This window comes from Eubalaena glacialis, chromosome X (genome assembly GCF_028564815.1).
Source record: "Eubalaena glacialis isolate mEubGla1 chromosome X, mEubGla1.1.hap2.+ XY, whole genome shotgun sequence".
NCBI lineage: Eukaryota > Metazoa > Chordata > Mammalia > Artiodactyla > Balaenidae > Eubalaena > Eubalaena glacialis.
This window is the reverse complement of record NC_083736.1, coordinates 48,018,042-48,038,137: the sequence shown is the minus strand read 5'-3', so window position 1 is coordinate 48,038,137 and position 20,096 is coordinate 48,018,042. Positions and strand designations below refer to the sequence as shown.

Below are 20,096 nucleotides of genomic sequence, written 5' to 3'. Positions count from 1 at the left end.
TCCTCATGAATATATATAGATGTAAAAATTCGCAGTAGAATATTAGGAAACCAAATCTAGAAATATATAAAAAGGATTATACACCATGATCAGTTGAGATTTATCTCAGGAATGCAAGGTGAGTTTAAAACATGAAAATCAGCTAATGTAATTCACCATATTAATAGAATAAATGGGAAAATTGCACGATCATCTCAATAGATGTAGAAAAAGCATTTGACAAAAGCCCTCATCACCTACTGACATACAGCCCTACCCACAATTCAATTTCCCTCTCACGCAAAGGCTATTACCTTTCATCTCACCTGCCTTCACAGCCTCACCCTACCTCATCTCCTCTGCACCCCTACTTATGTATCTCACCACCCCGACCCACCATCGTTCTCTCTCTCACCAGCCTTCCTTGGCCACTCATTTCCTTAACCCTGGTTATGTTGTTCACAGCCCACTCCCACCACCAGCAATAATACTGTCCTCTTCCTGACTAATATCATCCATGATACACTTAGGTAGTGGCAATTTGATGTCCTGCTTCTTGAAGGCCTGTAGCAGTCTTAAACAACAGAAATTTATTTCTGATAGTTGTAGAAGCTGGGAAGTCCAAGATCAAGGTGCCAGCATGGTTACATTCTGATGAGGTCCCTTTTCTTGGCTCACAGCAAGCACCTTCTCACTGTGTCCTCATTTTCATCTGAAACTTCATCAGAATGGCTTTTATCATCCATATTTCTACCAACATTCTCTTCATGACTACTTAGGTATTCTCTAAGAAGATTGGGTGTCTCTATACAACCCTCATCTTTTCCTTCTGGGCAATTCAGTAGAATTGCCTTTGAACGTCTGTTCACAGCAATGCAGGCTTTTTCTGGCATGCACCTCCAAACTCTTCCAAACTCTACTCATCTCCCAGTTCCAAAGCTGCTTCCACATTTTTAGGTATTTGTAATATCAGCACCCCTATTTCTCAATTTTCTGTCTTAGTCCATTTGGGCTGCTATGATAAAATACCACAGACTGGGTGGCTTATAAACAACAGAGATTTATTTCTCACAGTTCTGGAGGCTGGAAGTCCAAGGTCAGGGTGCCAGCATGGTCAGGTTTTGGTGAAAGCCCTCTTCCAGGTTGCAGACTGCTGACTTCTTACTGTAACCTCACATGGCTGAAGGGGTTAGGGAGCTTTGTGGGGTCTCTTTTATAAGGGCACTAATTCCATTCATGAAGGCTCCACCCTCATAACCTAATCACCTCCCAAATACCATCAAATACCATCACCTTTGGGGGTTAGGATTTTAACATGTAAACTTGGGGAAGACACAATCAGACTACAGCAATAACCTTAAATAAAATATAGTGTTTGTCTCAATTATATAGAGTCATCTGTAAATAATACTCAGAGGAAATATGCTAAAAGTTAATTGGTTATCTCTGGCTGGTGGGATTGTGAGTGATTTTTCCCCCTGCTTTATACTTTTCTGTACTTTTAACTTTTCTACAGCAGGCAACTTGTATATTGGGGTGGGGAGGAGGTCAACAAAATAATTTGGAAAAAGGTAAAAGAAGTCAGAGGGGTGATGGGGGTTTGTAAAAGCAGAGCTCATTGAAGACAGATTCCAACAAACTGCCTGGTGGAAAGGGTGGGGACAATGGGAGAAGATCCCAAGGTGAGCTGGGGAAAGCCTTCACTTCTTGTCCTGTTCACCCTGCTGGGACCAGGAAGAGAAAAGACACATGAAGATCATACGTGAGACCATGGCCCAGCTACAAGACCTGAAGAATCAGCACCTGGCCAGGAAGTCAGAGGTGAATGACAAGAACCACGAAATGGAGGAGATTCGTAAGAAACTGGGGGGTGCCAACAAGTGAGTGGGTTCAGGCCTGGGCTTGGAAGTACGTAGTATGGGCAGCTTGCTGGATTTGGGTCTCACCTATCTCTCTGGATCTTTTTAGGGAAATGACCCATTTACAGAAGGAGATGACAGCCATTGAGACCAAGCTTGAACAGAAACGCAGTGACCGCCACAACCTGCTACAGGCCTGCAAGATGCAGGACATCAAGTTGCCACTGTCTAAGGGCACCATGGACGATATTAGTCAGGAAGAGGTGAGTATTAAGGCTGGTGGTGGGTGTGGGCTGTGAACAACATAACCAGGAATGGGGGATGAAGGTGGCTAGGGAGGGCAGGTGAGAGAGAGAGAGAGAAAGGATGGTGGGTGCGGGTGATGAGAGACAAAAGGAGGGATGCAGGGGAGATGAGGCAGGGTGAAGCTGTGAAGGCAGGTGAGGTGAAAGGTAATAGCCTTGGTGTGAGAGGGCAGTTGTTGGGGGTAGGGCTGTAGAGGATTTTTCCCCCAAGAGGACATCTGGCAATGTCTGAAATCCCCGTTTCTTGTCACAACTGGGGTGGGGGTCACTACCAGCATCTAGTGGGTAGATATGAGGAATGCTGCTAAACCTCCTATAGTGCACAAGATGGTAAAACATAGCCCCAAAAGTCGATAGTGCCAAGATTTGGAAACTGTTTTAGAGATACATAGTGAAGTATTTGTGGTTGAAATGATATATCTAGGCTTTGCTTTAAAACAATTTGAGTATAGGAAGAGGTAATGGCAGAATGTTAGCTATGAGTTGATAAATATTTTTTCTAGCTTCATTAAGATATAATTGACATATAACATTGTGTAAGTTTAAGGTGTACAATGTGATGTACAATGTGATTTCACATGTATATATTGTGAAATGTTTACCACAATAAGGATAGGTAACACATCCTTTACCTCACATAATTGCCATTTTATTGTTGTCGTTATGGTGAGAACATAAAAGCTCTACCCTCATAACAACTTTCAAGTACACAGTACAGTATTGCTAACTATAGTTACATTAAGTTCCCAAAACTTATTCATCTTATAATGGAAAGTTTGTACCCATTGGCCAAAATCTCCCCATTTCCCTCAACCTTCAGCCCCTGGAAACCTCCCTGCTACTCTTTGTTTCTATAAATTCGATATTTTTAGATACCACATATAAATGAGATCATACAGTGTCTGTGTTTCTCTGACTTATTTCACTTAGTGTAATGCCCTCAAAGTCCATCCACATTGTCGCAAATGGCAGAATTGGCTTCTTTTTAAGACTAAATATTATTCCATTATATATATACCACATTTTCTTTATCTATTCATCCAATGATGGACAAGTTGTTTCCATGTCTTGGCTATTGTGAATAATGCTTCAATAAACATGGGAGCGCAGATATCTCTTCAAGACTGTGATTTCATTTCCTTTGGATATACACCCAGAAGGGGAATTGCTGGATCATATGGTAGTCCTAATTTTAGTTTTTTGTGTTTTTTTTTGTTTTTTTTTAAACATCTTTATTGAAGTATAATTGCTTTACAATGGTGTGTTAGCTTCTGCTTTATAACAAAGTGAATCAGTTATACATATACATATGTTCCCATATCTCTTCCCTCTTGCATCTCCCTCCCTCCCACCCTCCCTATCCCACCCCTCTAGGTGGTCACAAAGCACCGAGCTGATCTCCCTGTGCTATGCGGCTGCTTCCCACTAGCTATCTATTTTACATTTGGTAGTGTATATATGTCCATGACACTCTCTCACCCTGTCAGATCTCACCCCTCCCTCTCCCCATATCCTCAAGTCCATTCTCTAGTAGGTCTGTGTCTTTATTCCCATCTTGCCACTAGGTTCTTCATGACCTCTTTTTTTTCCCTTAGATTCCATATATATGTGTTAGCATACTGTATTTGTTTTTCTCTTTCTGACTTACTTCACTCTGTATGACAGACTCTAACTCCATCCACCTCATTACAAACACCTCCATTTCATTTCTTTTTATGGCTGAGTAATATTCCATTGTATATATGTGCCACATCTTCTTTATCCATTCATCCGATGATGGACACCTAGGTTGCTTCCATGTCCTGGCTATTGTAAACAGAGCTGCAATGAATATTTTGGTACATGACTCTTTCTGAATTATGGTTTTCTCAGGGTATATGCCCACTAGTGGGATTGCTGGGTCGTATGGTAGTTCTATTTTTAGTTTTTTAAGGAACCTCCATACTGTTCTCCATAGTGGCTGTATCAATTTACATTCCCACCAACAGTGAAAGAGGGTTCCCTTTTCTCCACACCCTCTCCAGCATTTGTTGCTTGTAGATTTTCTGATGATGCCAATTCGAACTGCAGTGAGGTGACACCTCATTGTAGTTTAGATTTGCAATTCTCTAATAATTAGTGATGTTGAGCAGTTTTTCTTGTGCTTCTTGGCCATCTGTATGTCTTCTTTGGAGAAATGTCTATTTAGGTCTTCTGCCCATTTTTGGATTGGGTTGTTTGTTTCTTTAATATTGAGCTGCATGAGCTGTTTATATATTTTGGAGATTAATCCTTTGTCTGTTGATTCGTTTGCAAATATTTTCTCCCATTTGAGGGTTGCCTTTTCGTCTTGTTTATGGTTTCCTTTGCTGTGCAAAAGCTTCTAACTTTCATTAGGTCCCGTTTGTTTATTTTTGTTTTTATTTCCATTACTCTAGGAGGTGGATCAAAAAAGATCTTGCTGTGATTTATGTCAAAGAGTGTTCTTCCTATGTTTTCCTCTAAGAGTTTTATAGCGTCCTCTCTTACATTTAGTTTTCTAATCCATTTTGAGCTTATTTTTGTGTATGGTGTTAGGGAGTGTTCTAATTTCATTCTTTTCCATGTTGCTGTCCAGTTTTCCCAGCACCACTTATTGAACAGACTGTCTTTTCTCCATTGTATATCCTTGCCTCCTTTGTCATAGATTAGTTGACCATAGGGGCCTGGGTTTATCTCTGGGCTTTCTATCTTGTTCCATTGATCTATGTTTCTGTTTTTCTGCCAGTACCTTATTGTCTTCATTACTGTAGCTTTGTACTATAGTCTGAAGTCAGGGAGTCTGATTCCTCCTGCTCCGTTTTTTTCCCTCAAGACTGCTTTGGCTATTCAGGGTCTTTTGTGTCTCCATACAAATTTTAAGATTTTTTGTTCTAGTTCCGTAAAAAATGCCATTGGTGATTTGATAGGGATTGCATTGAATCTGTAGATTGCTTTGGGTAGTATAGTCATTTTCACAATATTGATTCTTCCAAGCCAAGAACATGGTATATCCCTCCATCTGTTGGTATCATCTTTAATTTCTTTCATCAGTGTCTTATAGTTTTCTGCATCCAGGTCTTTTGTCTCCCTAGGTAGGTTTATTCCTAGGTATTTTATTCTTTTTGTTGCAATGGTAAATGGGAGTGTTTCCTTAATTTCCCTTTCAGGTTTTTCATAACTAGTGTATAGGAATGCAAGAGATTTCTGTGCATTAATTTTGTATCCTGCAACTTTACCAAATTCACTGATTAGCTCTAGTAGTTTTCTGGTGGCATCTTTAGGATTCTCTATGTATAGTATCATGTCATCTGCAAACTGTGACAGCTTTATTTCTTCTTTTCCAATTTGTATTCCTTTTATTTCTTTTTCTTCTCTGATTGCCGTGGCTAGGACTTCCAAAACTATGTTGAATGACAGTGGTGAAAGTGGACATCCTTGCCTTGTTCCTGATCTTAGAGGAAATGCTTTCAGATTTTCACCATTGAGAATGATGTTTGCTGTGGGTTTGTCATATATGGCCTTTATTATGTTGAGGAAAGTTCCCTCTATGCCCACTTTCTGGAGAGTTTTTATCATAAATCGGTGTTGAATTTTCTCAGAAGCTTTTTCTGCATCTATTGAGATGATCATACGGTTTTTCTCCTTCAATTTGTTAATATGGTGTATCACATTGATTGATTTGCGTATATTGAAGAATCCTTGCATCCCTGGGATAAGTCCCACTTGATCGTGGTGTATGATCCTTTTAATGTGTTGTTGGATTCTTATTGCTAGTATTTTGTTGAGGATTTTTGCATCTATGTTCATCAGTGATATTGGTCTGTAATTTTCTTTTTTTGTAGTGTCTTTGTCTGGTTTTGGTATCAGGGTGATGGTGGCCTCATAGAATGAGTTTTGGAGTGTTCTTTCCTCTTCAATTTTTTGGAAGAGTTTGAGAAGGATGGGTGTTAGCTCTTCTCTACATGTTTGATAGAATTCACCTGTGAAGCCATCTAGTCCTGGACTTCTGTTTGTTGGATGATTTTTAATCACAGTTTCAATTTCATTCCTTGTGATTGGTCTGTTCATATTTTCTATTTCTTCCTGGTTCAGTCTTGGGACGTTATACCTTTCTAAGAATTTGTCCATTTCCTCCAGGTTGTCCATTTTATTGGCATAGAGTTGCTTGTAGTACTCTCTTAGGATGCTTTGTATTTCTGCGGTGTCTCTTGTGACTTCTGCTTTTTCATTTCTAATTTTATTGATTTGAGGCCTCTCCCTCTTTTTCTTGATGAGTCTGGCTAATGGCTTATCAATTTAGTTTGTCTTCTCAAAGAACCAGCTTTTACTTTTTTTTTGTTTGTTTGTTTTGGTTTTTTTTTTAAACATCTTTATTGAAGTATAATTGCTTTACAATGGTGTGTAAGTTTCTGCTTTATAACAAAGTGAATCAGTTATACATATACATATGTTCCCATATCTCTTCCCTCTTGCATCTCCCTCCCTCCCACCCTCCCTATCCCACCCCTCTAGGTGGTCACAAAGCACAGAGCTGATCTCCCTGTGCTATGCGGCTGCTTCCCACTAGCTATCTATTTTACATTTGGTAGTGTATATATGTCCATGACACTCTCTCACCTTGTCACATCTCACCCCTCCCCCTCCCCCTATCCTCAAGTCCATTCTCTAGTAGGTCTGTGTCTTTATTCCCGTCTTGCCACTAGGTTCTTCATGACCTTCTTTTTTTTTTCTCCTTAGATTCCATATATATGTGTTAGCATACTGTATTTCTTTTTCTCTTTCTGACTTACTTCACTCTGTATGACAGACTCTAACTCCATCCACCTCATTACAAATACCTCCATTTCATTTCTTTTTATGGCTGAGTAATATTCCATTGTATATATATGCCACATCTTCTTTATCCATTCATCCGATGATGGACACCTAGGTTGCTTCCATGTCCTGGCTATTGTAAACAGAGCTGCAATGAATATTTTAGTACATGACTCTTTCTGAATTATGGTTTTCTCAGGGTATATGCCCAGTAGTGGGATTGCTGGGTCGTATGGTAGTTCTATTTTTAGTTTTTTAAGGAACCTCCATACTGTTCTCCACAGTGGCTGTATCAATTTACATTACCACCAACAGTGCAAGAGTGTTCCCTTTTCTCCACACCCTCTCCAGCATTTATTGTTTCTAGATTTTTTGATGATGGCCATTCTGACTGGTGTGTGATGATACCTCATTGTAGTTTTGATTTGCACTTCTCTAATGATTAATTATGTTGAGCATTCTTTCATGTGTCTGTTGGCAATCTGTATATCTTCTTTGGAGAAATGTCTATTTAGGTCTACTGCCCATTCTTGGATTGGGTTGTTTGTTTGTTTGTTATTGAGCTGCATGAGCTGCTTGTAAATCTTGGAGATTAATCCTTTGTCAGTTACTTCATTTGCAAATATTTTCTCCCATTCTGAGGGTTGTCTTTTCGTCTTGTTTATGGTTTGCTTTGCTGTGCAAAAGCTTTGAAGTTTCATTAGGTCCCATTTGTTTATTTGTGTTTTTATTTCCATTTCTCTAGGAGCTGGGTCAAAAAGGATCTTGCTGTGATTTATGTCATACAGTGTTCTGCCTATGTTTTCCTCTAAGAGTTTGATAGTGTCTGGCCTTACACTTAGGTCTTTAATCCATTTTGAGTTTATTTTTGTGTATGGTGTCAGGGAGTGTTCTAATTTCATATTTTTACATGTACCTGTCCAATTTTCCAAGCACCACTTATTGAAGAGGCTGTCTTTTCTCCACTGTATATGCTTGCCTCCTTTATCAAAGATAAGGTGACCATATGTGCGTGGGTTTATCTCTGGGCTTTCTATCCTGTTCCATTGATCTATATTTCTGTTTTTGTGCCAGTACCAAACTGCCTTGATTACTGTAGCTTTGTAATATAGTCTGAAGTCAGGGAGCCTGATTCCTCCAGCTCCATTTTTCATTCTCAAGATTGCTTTGGCTATTTGGGGTCTTTTGTGTTTCCATACAAATTGTGAAATTTTTTGTTCTAGTTCTGTGAAAAATGCCAGTGGTAGTTTGATAGGGATTGCATTGAATCTGTAGATTGCTTTGGGTAGTAGAGTCACTTTCACAATGTTGATTCTTCCAATCCAAGAACATGGTATATCTCTCCATCTATTTGTATCATCTTTAATTTCTTTCATCAGTGTCCTATAATTTTCTGCATACAGGTCTTTTGTCTCCTTAGGTAGGTTTATTCCTAGATATTTTATTCTTTTTGTTCCAATGGTAAACGGGAGTGTTTTCTTAATTTCACTTTCAGATTTTTCATCATTAGTATATAGGAATGCAAGAGATTTCTGTGCATTAATTTTGTATCCTGCTACTTTACCAAATTCATTGATTAGCTCTAGTAGTTTTCTGGTAGCATCTTTAGGATTCTCTATGTATAGTATCATGTCATCTGCAAACAGTGACAGCTTTACTTCTTCTTTTCCGACTTGGATTCCTTTTATTTCTTTTTCTTCTCTGATTGCTGTGGCTAACACTTCCAAAACTATGTTGAATAATAGTGGTGAGAGTGGGCAACCTTGTCTTGTTCCTGATCTTAGTGGAAATGGTTTCAGTTTTTCACCATTGAGGACAATGTTGGCTGTGGGTTTGTCATATATGGCCTTTATTATGTTGAGGAAAGTTCCCTCTATGCCTACTTTCTGCAGGGCTTTTATCATAAATGGGTGTTGAATTTTATCGAAAGCTTTCTCTGCATCTATTGAGATGAACATATGGTTTTTCTCCTTCAATTTGTTAATATGATATATCACGTTGATTGATTTGCGTATATTGAAGAATCCTTGCATTCCTGGGATAAACCCCACTTGATCATGGTGTATAATCCTTTTAATGTGTTGTTGGATTCTGTTTGCTAGTATTTTGTTGAGGATTTTTGCATCTATGTTCATCAGTGATATTGGCCTGTAGTTTTCTTTCTTTGTGACATCTTTGTCTGGTTTTGGTATCAGGGTGATGGTGGCCTCGTAGAATGAGATGGGGAGTGTTCCTCCCTCTGCAATATTTTAGAAGAGTTTGAGAAGGATAGGTGTTAGCTCTTCTCTAAATGTTTGATAGAATTCGCCTGTGAAGCCATCTGGTCCTGGGCTTTTGTGTGTTGAAAGATTTTTAATCACAGTTTCAATTTCAGTGCTTGTGATTGGTCTGTTCATATTTTCTATTTCTTCCTGGTTCAGTCTCGGCAGGTTGTGCATTTCTAAGAATCTGTCCATTTCTTCCAGGTTGTCCATTTTATTGGCATAGAGTTGCTTGTAGTAATCTCTCATGATCCTTTGTATTTCTGCAGTGTGAGTTGTTACCTCCCCTTTTTCATTTCTAATTCTATTGATTTGAGTCTTCTCCCTTTTTCTCTTGATGAGTCTGGCTAATGGTTTATCAATTTTGTTTATCTTCTCAAAGAACCAGGTTTTAGTTTCTTTGATTTTTGCTATTGTTTCCTTCATTTCTTTTTCATTTATTTCTGATCTGATCTTTATGATTTCTTTCCTTCTGCTAGCTTTGGGGTTTTTTTGTTCTTCTTTCTCTAATTGCTTTAGGTGCAAGGTTAGGTTGTTTATTCGAGATGTTTCCTGTTTCTTGATGTAGGCTTGTATTGCTATAAACTTCCCTCTTAGAACTGCTTTTGCTGCATCCCATAGGTTTTGGGTCGTCGTGTCTCCATTGTCATTTGTTTCTAGGTATTTTTTGATTTCCCCTTTGATTTCTTCAGTGATCACTTCGTTATTAAGTAGTGTATTGTGTAGCCTCCATGTGTTTGTATTTTTTACAGATCTTTTCCTGTAATTGATATCTAGTCTCATAGCGTTGTGGTCGGAAAAGATACTTGATACGATTTCAATTTTTTAAAATTTACCAAGGCTTGATTTGTGATCCAAGATATGATCTATCCTGGAGAATGTTCCATGAGCACTTGAGAAAAATGTGTATTCTGTTGTTTTTGGGTGGAATGTCCTCTAAATATCAATTAAGTCCATCTTGTTTAATGTATCATTTAAAGCTTGTGTTTCCTTATTTATTTTCATTTTGGATGATCTGTCCATTGGTGAAAGTGGGGTGTTAAAGTCCCCTACTATGACTGTGTTACTGTCGATTTCCCCTTTTATGGCTGTTAGTATTTGCCTTATGTATTGAGGTGCTCCTATGTTGGGTGCATAAATATTTACAATTGTTATACCTTCCTCTTGGATCGATCCCTTGATCATTATATAGTGTCCTTCTTTGTCTCTTGTAATAGTCTTTATTTTAAAGTCTATTTTGTCTGATATGAGAATTGCTACTCCAGCTTTCTTTTGATTTCCATTTGCATGGAAAATCTTTTTCCATCCCCTCACTTTCAGTCTGTATGTGTCTCTAGGTCTGAAGTGGGTCTCTTGTAGACAGCATATATATGGGTCTTGTTTTTGCATCCATTCAGCCAGTCTGTGTCTTTTGGTGGGAGCATTTAATCCATTTACATTTAAGGTAATTATCGATATGTATTTTCCTATTCCCATTTTCTTAAATGTTTTGGGTTTGTTATTGTAGGTGTTTTCCTTCTCTTGTGTTTCTTGCCTAGAGAAGTTCCTTTAGCATTTGTTGTAAAGCTGGTTTGGTGGTGCTGAACTCTCTCAGCTTTTGCTTGTCTGTAAAGGTTTTAATTTCTCCATCAAATCTGAATGAGATCCTTGCTGGGTAGAGTAACCTTGGTTGTAGGTTTTTCTCCTTCATCACTTTAAGTATATCCGGCCACTCCCTTCTGGCTTGCAGAGTTTCTGCTGAAAGATCAGCTGTTAACCTTATGGGGATTCCCTTGTGTGTTATTTGTTGTTTTTCCCTTGCTGCTTTTAATATGTTTTCTTTATATTTAATTTTGGATAGTTTGATTAATATGTGTCTTGGTGTGTTTCTCCTTGGATTTATCCTGTATGGGACTCTCTGTGCTTCCAGGACTTGATTAACTATTTCCTTTCCCATATTAGGGAAGTTTTCAACTATAATCTCTTCAAATATTTTCTCAGTCCCTTTCTTTTTCTCTTCTTCTTCTGGGACCCCTATAATTCGAATGTTGGTGCATTTAATGTTGTCGCAGAGGTCTCTGAGACTGTCCTCAGTTCTTTTCATTCTTTTTTCTTTATTCTGGTCTGCAGTAGTTATTTCCACTATTTTATCTTCCAGGTCACTTATCCGTTCTTCTGCCTCAGTTATTCTGCTATTGATCCCATCTAGAGTATTTTTAATTTCATTAATTGTGTTTTTCATCGTTGCTTGGTTCCTCTTTAGTTCTTCTACGTCCTTGTTAAATGTTTCTTGCATTTTGTCTATTCTATTTCCAAGATTTTGGATCATCTTTACTATCATTATTCTGAATTCTTTTTCAGGTAGACTGCCTATTTCCTCTTCATTTGTTAGGTCTGGTGTGTTTTGACCCTGCTCCTTCACCTGCTGTGTGTTTTTTTGTCTTCTCATTTTGCTTATCTTACTGTGTTTGGGGTCTCCTTTTCACAGGCTGCAGGTTCGTAGTTCCCATTGTTTTTGGTATCTGTCCCCAGTGGCTAAGGTTGGTTCAGTGGGTTGTGTAGGCTTCCTGGTGGAGGGGACTAGTGCCTGTGTTCTGGTGGATGAGGTTGGATCTTGTCTTTCTGGTGGGCACGTCCACGTCTGGTGGTGTGTTTTGGGGTGTCTGTGGCCTTATTATGATTTTAGGCAGCCTCTCTGTTAATGGATGGGGCTGTGTTCCTGTCTTGCTAGTTGTTTGGCATAGGGTGTCCAGCACTGTAGCTTGCTGGTCGTTGAGTGAAGCTGGGTCTTGATGTTGAGATGGAGATCTGTGAGAGATTTTTGCCGTTTGGTATTACGTGGAGCTGGGAGGTCTCTTGTGGACCAGTGTCCTGAAGTTGGCTCTCCCACCTCAGAGGCACAGCCCTGATGCCTGGCTGGAGCACCAAGAGCCTCTCATCCACACGGCTCAGAATAAAAGGGAGAAAAAATGGAAAGAAAGAAAGAAAGAGGATAAAATAAAATAAAATAAAGCTATTATAATAAAAATAAGAAAAAAATTATTAAGAATAAATTTATTAAGAAAATTTTTTTTAATTTTTAAAAATAGATTTATTAATTTTTTATAATAAAACATAAGAAAAAATTATTGAGAAAAAATTTATTAAGAAAAAAATTTTTTAATTTTTTAAAATAAAAAATATGAAAATTATTTAAAAAATTTTTTTAATTTTTTTAAAAATAGAAAATAAGGAAAAAATTATTAAGAAAACAGTTATTAGGGAAAAAAATTTTTTTAAGTAAAAAAAAAAAAAAAAACTAAAAAAAAACGGACGAACCTAACCCTAGGACTAACGGTGAGAGCAAAGCTATACAGACAAAATCTCACCCAGAAGCATACACATATACACTCACAAAAAAAGGAAAAGGGGAAAAATTAATATATCCTGCTCCCAACGTTCACCTCCTAAATTTGGGATGATTCGTTGTCTATTCAGGTATTCAATAGATGCAGGCACATCAAGTTGTTTGTGGAGCTTTAATCCGCTGCTTCTGAGGCTGCTGGGAGAGATTTCCCTTTCTCTTCTTTGTTTGTACAGCTCCCGGGGTTCAGCTTTGGATTTGGACCCGCCTCTGCATGTAGGTTGCCTGAGGGCGTCTGTTCCCCGCCCAGACAGAACGGGGTTAAAGGAGCAGCTGATTCGGGGGCTCTGGCTCAGTCAGGCCGGGGGGAGGGAGTGGTACGGAGGAGGCGGGGCGGGCCTGCGGCGGCAGAAGCCGGCGTGACATTGCAGCAGCCTGAGGCGCGCCGTGCGTTCTCCCGAGGAAGTTGTCCCCGGATCACGGGAGCCTGGCCGTGGCGGGCTGCACTGGCTCCCGGGAGGGGCGGTGTGGAGAGTGACCTGTGCTCGCACACAGGCTTTTTGGTGGTGACAGCAGCAGCCTTAGCGTCTCATGCCCGTCTCTGGGGTCCGCGCTGACAGCCGCGTCTTGCACCCGCCTCTGGGGTCCGCGCTGATATTCGCGGCTCGCTCCCGCCTCTGGGGTCCGCGCTGATAGCCGCGGCTCGCGCCCGTCTCTGGAGTTCGTTCAGGCGGCGCTCTGAATCCCCTCTCCTTGCGCGCCGCGAAACAAAGAGGCAAGAAAAAGTCCCTTGCCTCTTCGGCAGCTGCAGACTTTTTCTCGGGCTCCCTCCCGGCTAGCTGTGGCGCACTAGCCCCTTCAGGCTGTGTTCACGCAGCCAACCCCAGTCCTCTCCCTGGGATCCGACCAAAGCCCGAACCTTAGCTCCCAGCCCCCGCCCGCCCCGGCGGGTGAGCAGACAAGCCTCTCGGGCTCGTGAGTGCTGCTCGGCGCCGAGCCTCTGTGCGGGAATCTCTCCGTTTTTCCCTCTGTGCCCCTGTTGCTGTGGGATCCGTGCTGATAGCCGCAGCTCGCGCCCGTCTCTGGAGCTTGTTTAGGCGGCGCTCTGAATCCCCTCTCCTTGCGCGCCGCGAAACGAAGAGGAAAGAAAAAGTCTCTTGCCTCTTCGGCAGCAGCAGACTTTTTCCTGGACTCCCTCCCGGCTAGCACCGAAGCCCGAGCCTCAGCTCCCAGCCCCCGCCCGCCCCGGCGACTGAGCAGACATGCCTCTCGGGCTGGTGAGTGCTGCTCGGCACCGATCCTCCATGCGGGAATTTCTCCGCTTTGCCCTCCGCACCCCTGTGGCTGCGCTCTCCTCCGTGGCTCTGAAGCTTCCCCCCTCTGCTACCCGCAGTCTCTGCCCACTAAGGGGCTTCCTAGTGTGTGGAAACCTTTCCTCCTTCACAGCTCCCTCCCACTGGTGCAGGTCCCGTCCCTATTCTTTTGTCTCTGTTATTTCTTTTTTCTTTTGCCCTACCCAAGTACGTGGGGATGTTCTTGCCTTTTGGGAGGTCTGACGTCTTCTGCCAGCGTTCAGTGGGTGTTCTGTAGGAGCAGTTCCACGTGTAGATGTATTTCTACTGTATCCATGGGAAGGAAGGTGATCTCCGCGTCTTACTCTTCCGCCATCTTGCCCAGACCCAGCTTTTAGTTTTATTGATCTTTGCTATTATTTTCTTTGTTTCTATTTCATTTATTTCTGCTCTGATCTTTATGATTTCTTTCCTTCTGCTAACTTTGAGTTTTGCTTCTTCTTCTTTCTCTAGTTACTTTAGGTGTAACGTTAGATTTTTTATTTGACATTTTTCTTGTTTCTTGAGGTAGGCTTGTATAGCTATAAACTTCCCTCTTAGAACTGCTTTTGCTGCATCCCATAGGTGTTGGATCATCGTGTTTTCGTTGTCACTTGTCTCTAGGTATTTTTTGATTTCCTCTTTGATTTCTTCAGTGATCGCTTGGTTATTTAGTAATGTATCATTTAGCTTCCATGTGTTTGTGTTTTTTACGTTTTTTTCACTGTAATTGATTTCTAATCTCATAGTGTTGTGGTCAGAAAAGATGCTTGATATGATTTCAATTTTCTTAAATTTACTGAGGCTTGATTTGTGACCCAAGATGTGATCTGTCCTGGAGAATGTTCTGTACACACTTGAGAAGAAAGTGTAATCTGCTGTTTTTGGATGGAATGTCCTTTAAATATCAGTTAAATCTATCTGGTCTATTGTGTCATTTAAAGCTTCTGTTTCCTTATTAATATTCTGTGTGGATGATCTGTCCATTGGTGTAAGTGAGGTGTTAAAGTCCCCCACTATTATTGTGTCACTGTCGATTTCCTCTTTTAGAGCTGTTAGCAGTTGCCTGATGTATTGAGGTGCTCCTATGTTGGGTGCATATATATTTATATTTATTATATCTTCTTCCTGGATTGATCCGTTGATCATTATGTAGTGTCCTTCCTTGTCTCTTGTAACATTCTTTATTTTAAAGTCCATTTTATCTGATATGAGTATTGCTACTTCAGCTTTCTTTTGATTTCCATTTGCATGGAATATCTTTTTCCATACCCTCACTTTCAGTCTGAATGTGTCCCTAGGTCTGAAGTGGGTCTCTTGTAGACAGCATATATATGGGTCTTGTTTTTGGATCCATTCAGCAAGCCTGTGTCTTTTGGTTGGAGCATTTAATCCATTCACGCTTAAGGTAATTATCGATATGTATGTTCCTATGACCATTTTCTTAATCATTTTGGGTTTGTTTTTGTAGGTCCTTTTTTTCTTTTGTGTTTCCCACTTAGAGAAGTTCCTTTAGCATTTGTTGTAGAGCTGGTTTGGTGGTGCTGAATTCTCTTAGCCTTTGCTTGTCTGTAAAGATTTTGATTTCTCCAATGAATCTGAATGAGATCCTTGTTGGGTAGAGTAATCTTGGTTGTAGGTTCTTCCCTTTCCTCACTTTATGTATATCATGCCACTTCCTTCTGGCTTGTAGAATTTCTGCTGAGAAATCAGCTGTTAACCTTATGGGAGTTCCCTTGTATGTTATTTGTCATTTTTCCCTTGCTGCTTTCAATAATTTTTCTTTGTCTTTAATTTTTGCCAATTTGATTACTATGTGTCTCGGTGTGTTTCTCCTTGGGTTTATCCTGTATGGGACTCGCTGTGCTTCCTGATCTTGGGTCGCTATTTCCTTTCCCATGTTAGGGAAGTTTTCGACTATAATCTCTTCAAATATTTTCTCGGGTCCTTTCTCTCTCTCTTCTCCTTCTGAGACCCCTATAATGTGAATGTTGTTACGTTTAATGTTGTCCCAGAGGTCTCTTAGGGTGTCTTCATTTCTTTTCATTCTTTTTTCTTTAGTCTGTTCCGCAGCAGTGAATTCCACCATTCTGTCTTCCAGGTCACTTACCCATTCTTCTGCCTCAGTTATTCTGCTATTGATTCCTTCTAGTGTATTTTTCATTTCAATTATTGTATTGTTCATCTCTGTTTGCTTGTTCTTTAATTCTTCTAGGTCTTTGTTAAACATTTCTTGCATTTTCTCGAACTTTGCCTCCATTCTTTTTCCAAGGTCCTGGATCATCTTCTCTATCATTATTCTGAATTCTTTTTCTGGAAGGTTGCCTATCTCCACTTCATTTAGTTGTTTTTCTGGGGTTTTATCTTATTCCTTCATCTGGTACATAGCCCTCTGCCTTTTCATCTTGTCTATCTTTCTATGAATGTGGCTTTTGTCCACAGGCTGCAGGATTGTAGTTCTTCTTGCTTTTGTTGTCTGCCCTCTGGTGGATGAGGCTATCTCGAATTTGCCTCTTTTTTTTTTTCTGCCTGACTACTTGAGCTCGAACATCTCATCTCATCTTCTGCCCTCGGATACCATTGGTTCCCATGGTCCTCAAGCCTTCAGACTTTTACACCACCAGCTTTCCTGGGTCTCAAGCTTGCAGACAGCAGGTTGTGGGACTTCTCAGCCTCCATAACCGTGTGAGCCAATTCCTCACAATTTCTCTCTCTTCTCATATGTAGATCTATATGTCTATGCATCATATAGATATATATCTCCTACTTTTTTCTCTGGAGAACCTTAATTCAAATATTCAGCATTTAAAAAAGAATGAAATTCTTACAGATGCTACAGGTGAACCTTGAAGACATCATAAGTGAAATAAGCCAGACAAGAAAGGACAAATACTGTATGATTCCACTTATATGGGTTACCTAAAGTAGTCCTTTTCATAGAGACAGAAAATATAATGGTTTTTGCCAGGGGATGTGGGTGGGGGAGGGGAGAATGGGGAGTTATTGTTTAATGGGTACAGAATTTCAATTTGGGAAGATGAAAAAGTTCTGGAGATGGATAGTGGTGATGGTTGCACAACAATGCAAATGTACATAGTGACACTGAACTATGCATCTAAAATGATTAAAATGGTAAAATTTTGTCATGTATGTTTTACAATAAAAAATTAATATTGTGGACCAATTTAAAAAATGAACAAATTTCTCTCATCTTGGTTCTGGAAATTTAATTCGGTGGGTGTGGATAATAATCTGGACAACTAATCCCTACCTCACAAGGTAGAAAGCATTACATGAGATGCCTTGGGATAAGACCCTGATACATAGGAACACAAGTGCTACAAAAGATTTAAATCCTGAGGATCAGAGAGGTGAGATGACTTGTCTGAGATCCCAGTGGTTCGCTGGCAGAGCCTAGACTTCCACTGGGATCTCCTCTGTGCTTGCCCAGTGCTTTCCCTTGTGCCACACCACCTCCTATCATCACAAGGCAACACGTGCTCAGTGCAGGCTGTGCCCAGAGAAGAGCAGACACCATGGTGTGTTTCCAAGAGCCAGCTGGATCTGAGTAGAATCCCTAGGGTTAGTTGGAGGACACTAGGTTGACTCCCTTATGTTCTGGACCCGGTAGCCTTAGTCTCGGGACACAAACATGAGTCAAATCTTTCTCCTGTCTTTGAGGAACTCACTGTCTAGTTGGGGAGGCAATTCATAAAGCAGTGTGATCAGTCCTCTGACAGGAGCATGGATAAAGCAGGGGCATCTAGCTTAGGTAGAGGTTCAGAGAAGACGTCCTCTAGTCTAGGAAGTGACACCTGAGCTGACTCTTGGGGGACTGTCAGGAATTAGCCAGTTGAGGAGCAAGTGGAAGGAATTTCCAGGTAGTGCGAACAGTATGCACGAAGACCTGAAGGCAAGAAACATCCTAGCAATTCAGAAATACTGAAGCATAAGGTTTCCTGGGCTGGGGGAAAGCAGCAGGAAATGAAGCTGGAGAGGTAGTCAGGAACCAGATTTGAAGAGGGTTGTAAGAACCTGGTTACAGAGTTCAGATATATCTCATGGGACTGTGTGGTTCCCAAACTGGCTGTGCACCAGAAACACATGGGCATCCTGGGCCCCAACCTCTGAAAATTCAGTTTCAGTAACTATGGCATGGGGCCTCAGAATCTTGAATGCTTATAAAGGTCAACACATGACTCTAGGGTACAGCCAGTTTTGGGAAGGGTAGCCTGAAGGCAGTGGGGGACCCATGGAATGAGTGGCTTTAAGCAGGGGAAAATCTGGGTCCAATGTGAATTTAACAAACCTTTTTCTGGCCAGGATTAGGTTAGATATCTGCTCATGCTGTATGCTGCCATGCCTGTAGTTTCCCTGCTGTTCAATTCTCACACTGTTTTATATTTGCTTGTTTTGTTTCACTGAATAAGCTGTAAGCACCACTAGGGTGGGCCTGGGATTATCTTGCTACTGGTATATCCCCAGCAATAAGCACAGTACCTGGCATAAAACAGACACCCAATAAATAGTTTTTGAAAGAATGAATGCATTTTTGAGGGAGATGATGGAGACAGGGAGATTATTTAATAAACTACTGAAAAGACGGGGAGAAGTATTAAGGAAAAAGTGATGTCAGCAAGATGGCAAACTAGGAGGTCCCCAACACTCGTCTCCCCCACCAATAAAAAACAATGAATAAACAACTGCATACTGACAAAAACAGCTCTGGGAGAGCTCCAGAATATAATAACAAAGCTGCAGAAACCCTGTGTAGTGCAGAAACTGAGGAAAGCTGCATAGAAAAGCTTAGGAAGCACTTGGCCTATGTTACCCCATCTCCCAGTCCAGCACAGTTTGGTGCCAAGAGGGGTCCCCTCAGTGTGAACTCCCACAGTGGGGAAAAGGAAAGCATGAGGACCCCAGCAGCCCTCGTCACCACTGCTGACACCTGTGGCTTTTACCACTAACGACCCCCACAGTCTTCATCAGTACAGAACCCAGCTGACACAGCTGTCTGGGGTCCATGCCACTCTACTCCCCACCCCACGGAGTGAGGGAGCTGTCCATGCTCCCCATCCCCCCAGAAGTGGTCATCAAAGACCCACCACATTGGAGACCTATGCCCAAACCCAGACCAGAGCCTCTACAGCAGGGGTCCCCAACCCCTGGGCCATGGACTGGTACTGGTCCGTGGCCTGTTAGGAACCAGGCCGCACAGCAGGAAGTGAGTGGCGGGCGAGTGAGGGAAGCTTCATCTGTATTTACAGCTGCTACCCATCACTCGCATTAAGGTCTGAGCTCCGCCTCCTGTCAGATCAGTGGTGGCATTAGATTCTCATAGGAGCATAGATTCTCATAGGAGCATAAACCCTAATGTGAACTGCGAATGCAAGGGATCTAGGTTGCGTGCTCCTTATGAGAATCTAATGCCTGATGATGTGAGGTGGTGATGCTAGCACTGAGGAGCAGCTGCAAATACAGATTATCATTAGCAGAGAGGTTTGACTGTACAGAGACCATAATAAATCAATTGCTTGAAGACATATCAAAACCCTATCAGTGAGTGGCAAGTGAAAACAAGCTCAGGGCTCCCACTGATTCTGCATTATGGTGAATTGTAAAATTATTTCATTATATATTACAATGTAATAATAATAGAAATAGGGACTTCCCTGGTGGCTCAGTGGTTAAGAATCCACCTGCCAAGGCAGGGGACACGGGTTCGAGCCCTGGTCCGGGAAGATCCCACATGCCGCGGAGCAACTAAGCCTGTGTGCCACAACTACTGAGCTCCCGTGCCACAACTACTGAAGCCTGCACGCCTAGAGTCTGTGCTTCACAACAAGAGAAGCCACCACAAGGAGAAGCCCGCACAACAATGAAGACCTATTGCAGCCAATAAATAAATAAATAAATAATTTAAAAACATTTATAAATAATAGAAATAAAGTGCACAATAAATGTAACGTGCTTGAATCATCCCAAAACCATCCCCCCCCCCCGGTCTGTGGAAAAATTGTCTTCCATGAAACTGGTCCCTAGTGCCAAAAAGGTTGGGGACCGCTGTTCTATGGCATCACTGATCCTCAGGACTAGGGCTGGCACTTCCCCCCTGAAACCACCTGCATGCCCCAAACCCCAGCTCCATGGCCATTTAGTAAGTGCCTGTGCCTCAGACACTGGCGCCATCACCACAGTGAGTGCATCTAAGCCTCAATCCAAAA

At 41.3% G+C, this 20,096-nt stretch overlaps 1 protein-coding gene across 1 annotated transcript in view; it reads left to right on the top strand.

Moving 5' to 3' along the window:
• The first annotated feature begins 1,736 nt into the window (after positions 1 to 1,736).
• Positions 1,737 to 20,096, top strand: part of LOC133081782 (structural maintenance of chromosomes protein 1A-like) — a 184,420-nt gene continuing 166,060 nt past the window's right edge. The window contains exons 1-2 of the mRNA XM_061178144.1: positions 1,737 to 1,859; positions 1,948 to 2,101. Coding sequence (XP_061034127.1) covers positions 1,750 to 1,859; positions 1,948 to 2,101 — 264 coding nt within the window. The 5' untranslated portion in view covers positions 1,737 to 1,749. The remainder of the gene's footprint in view (positions 1,860 to 1,947; positions 2,102 to 20,096) is intronic.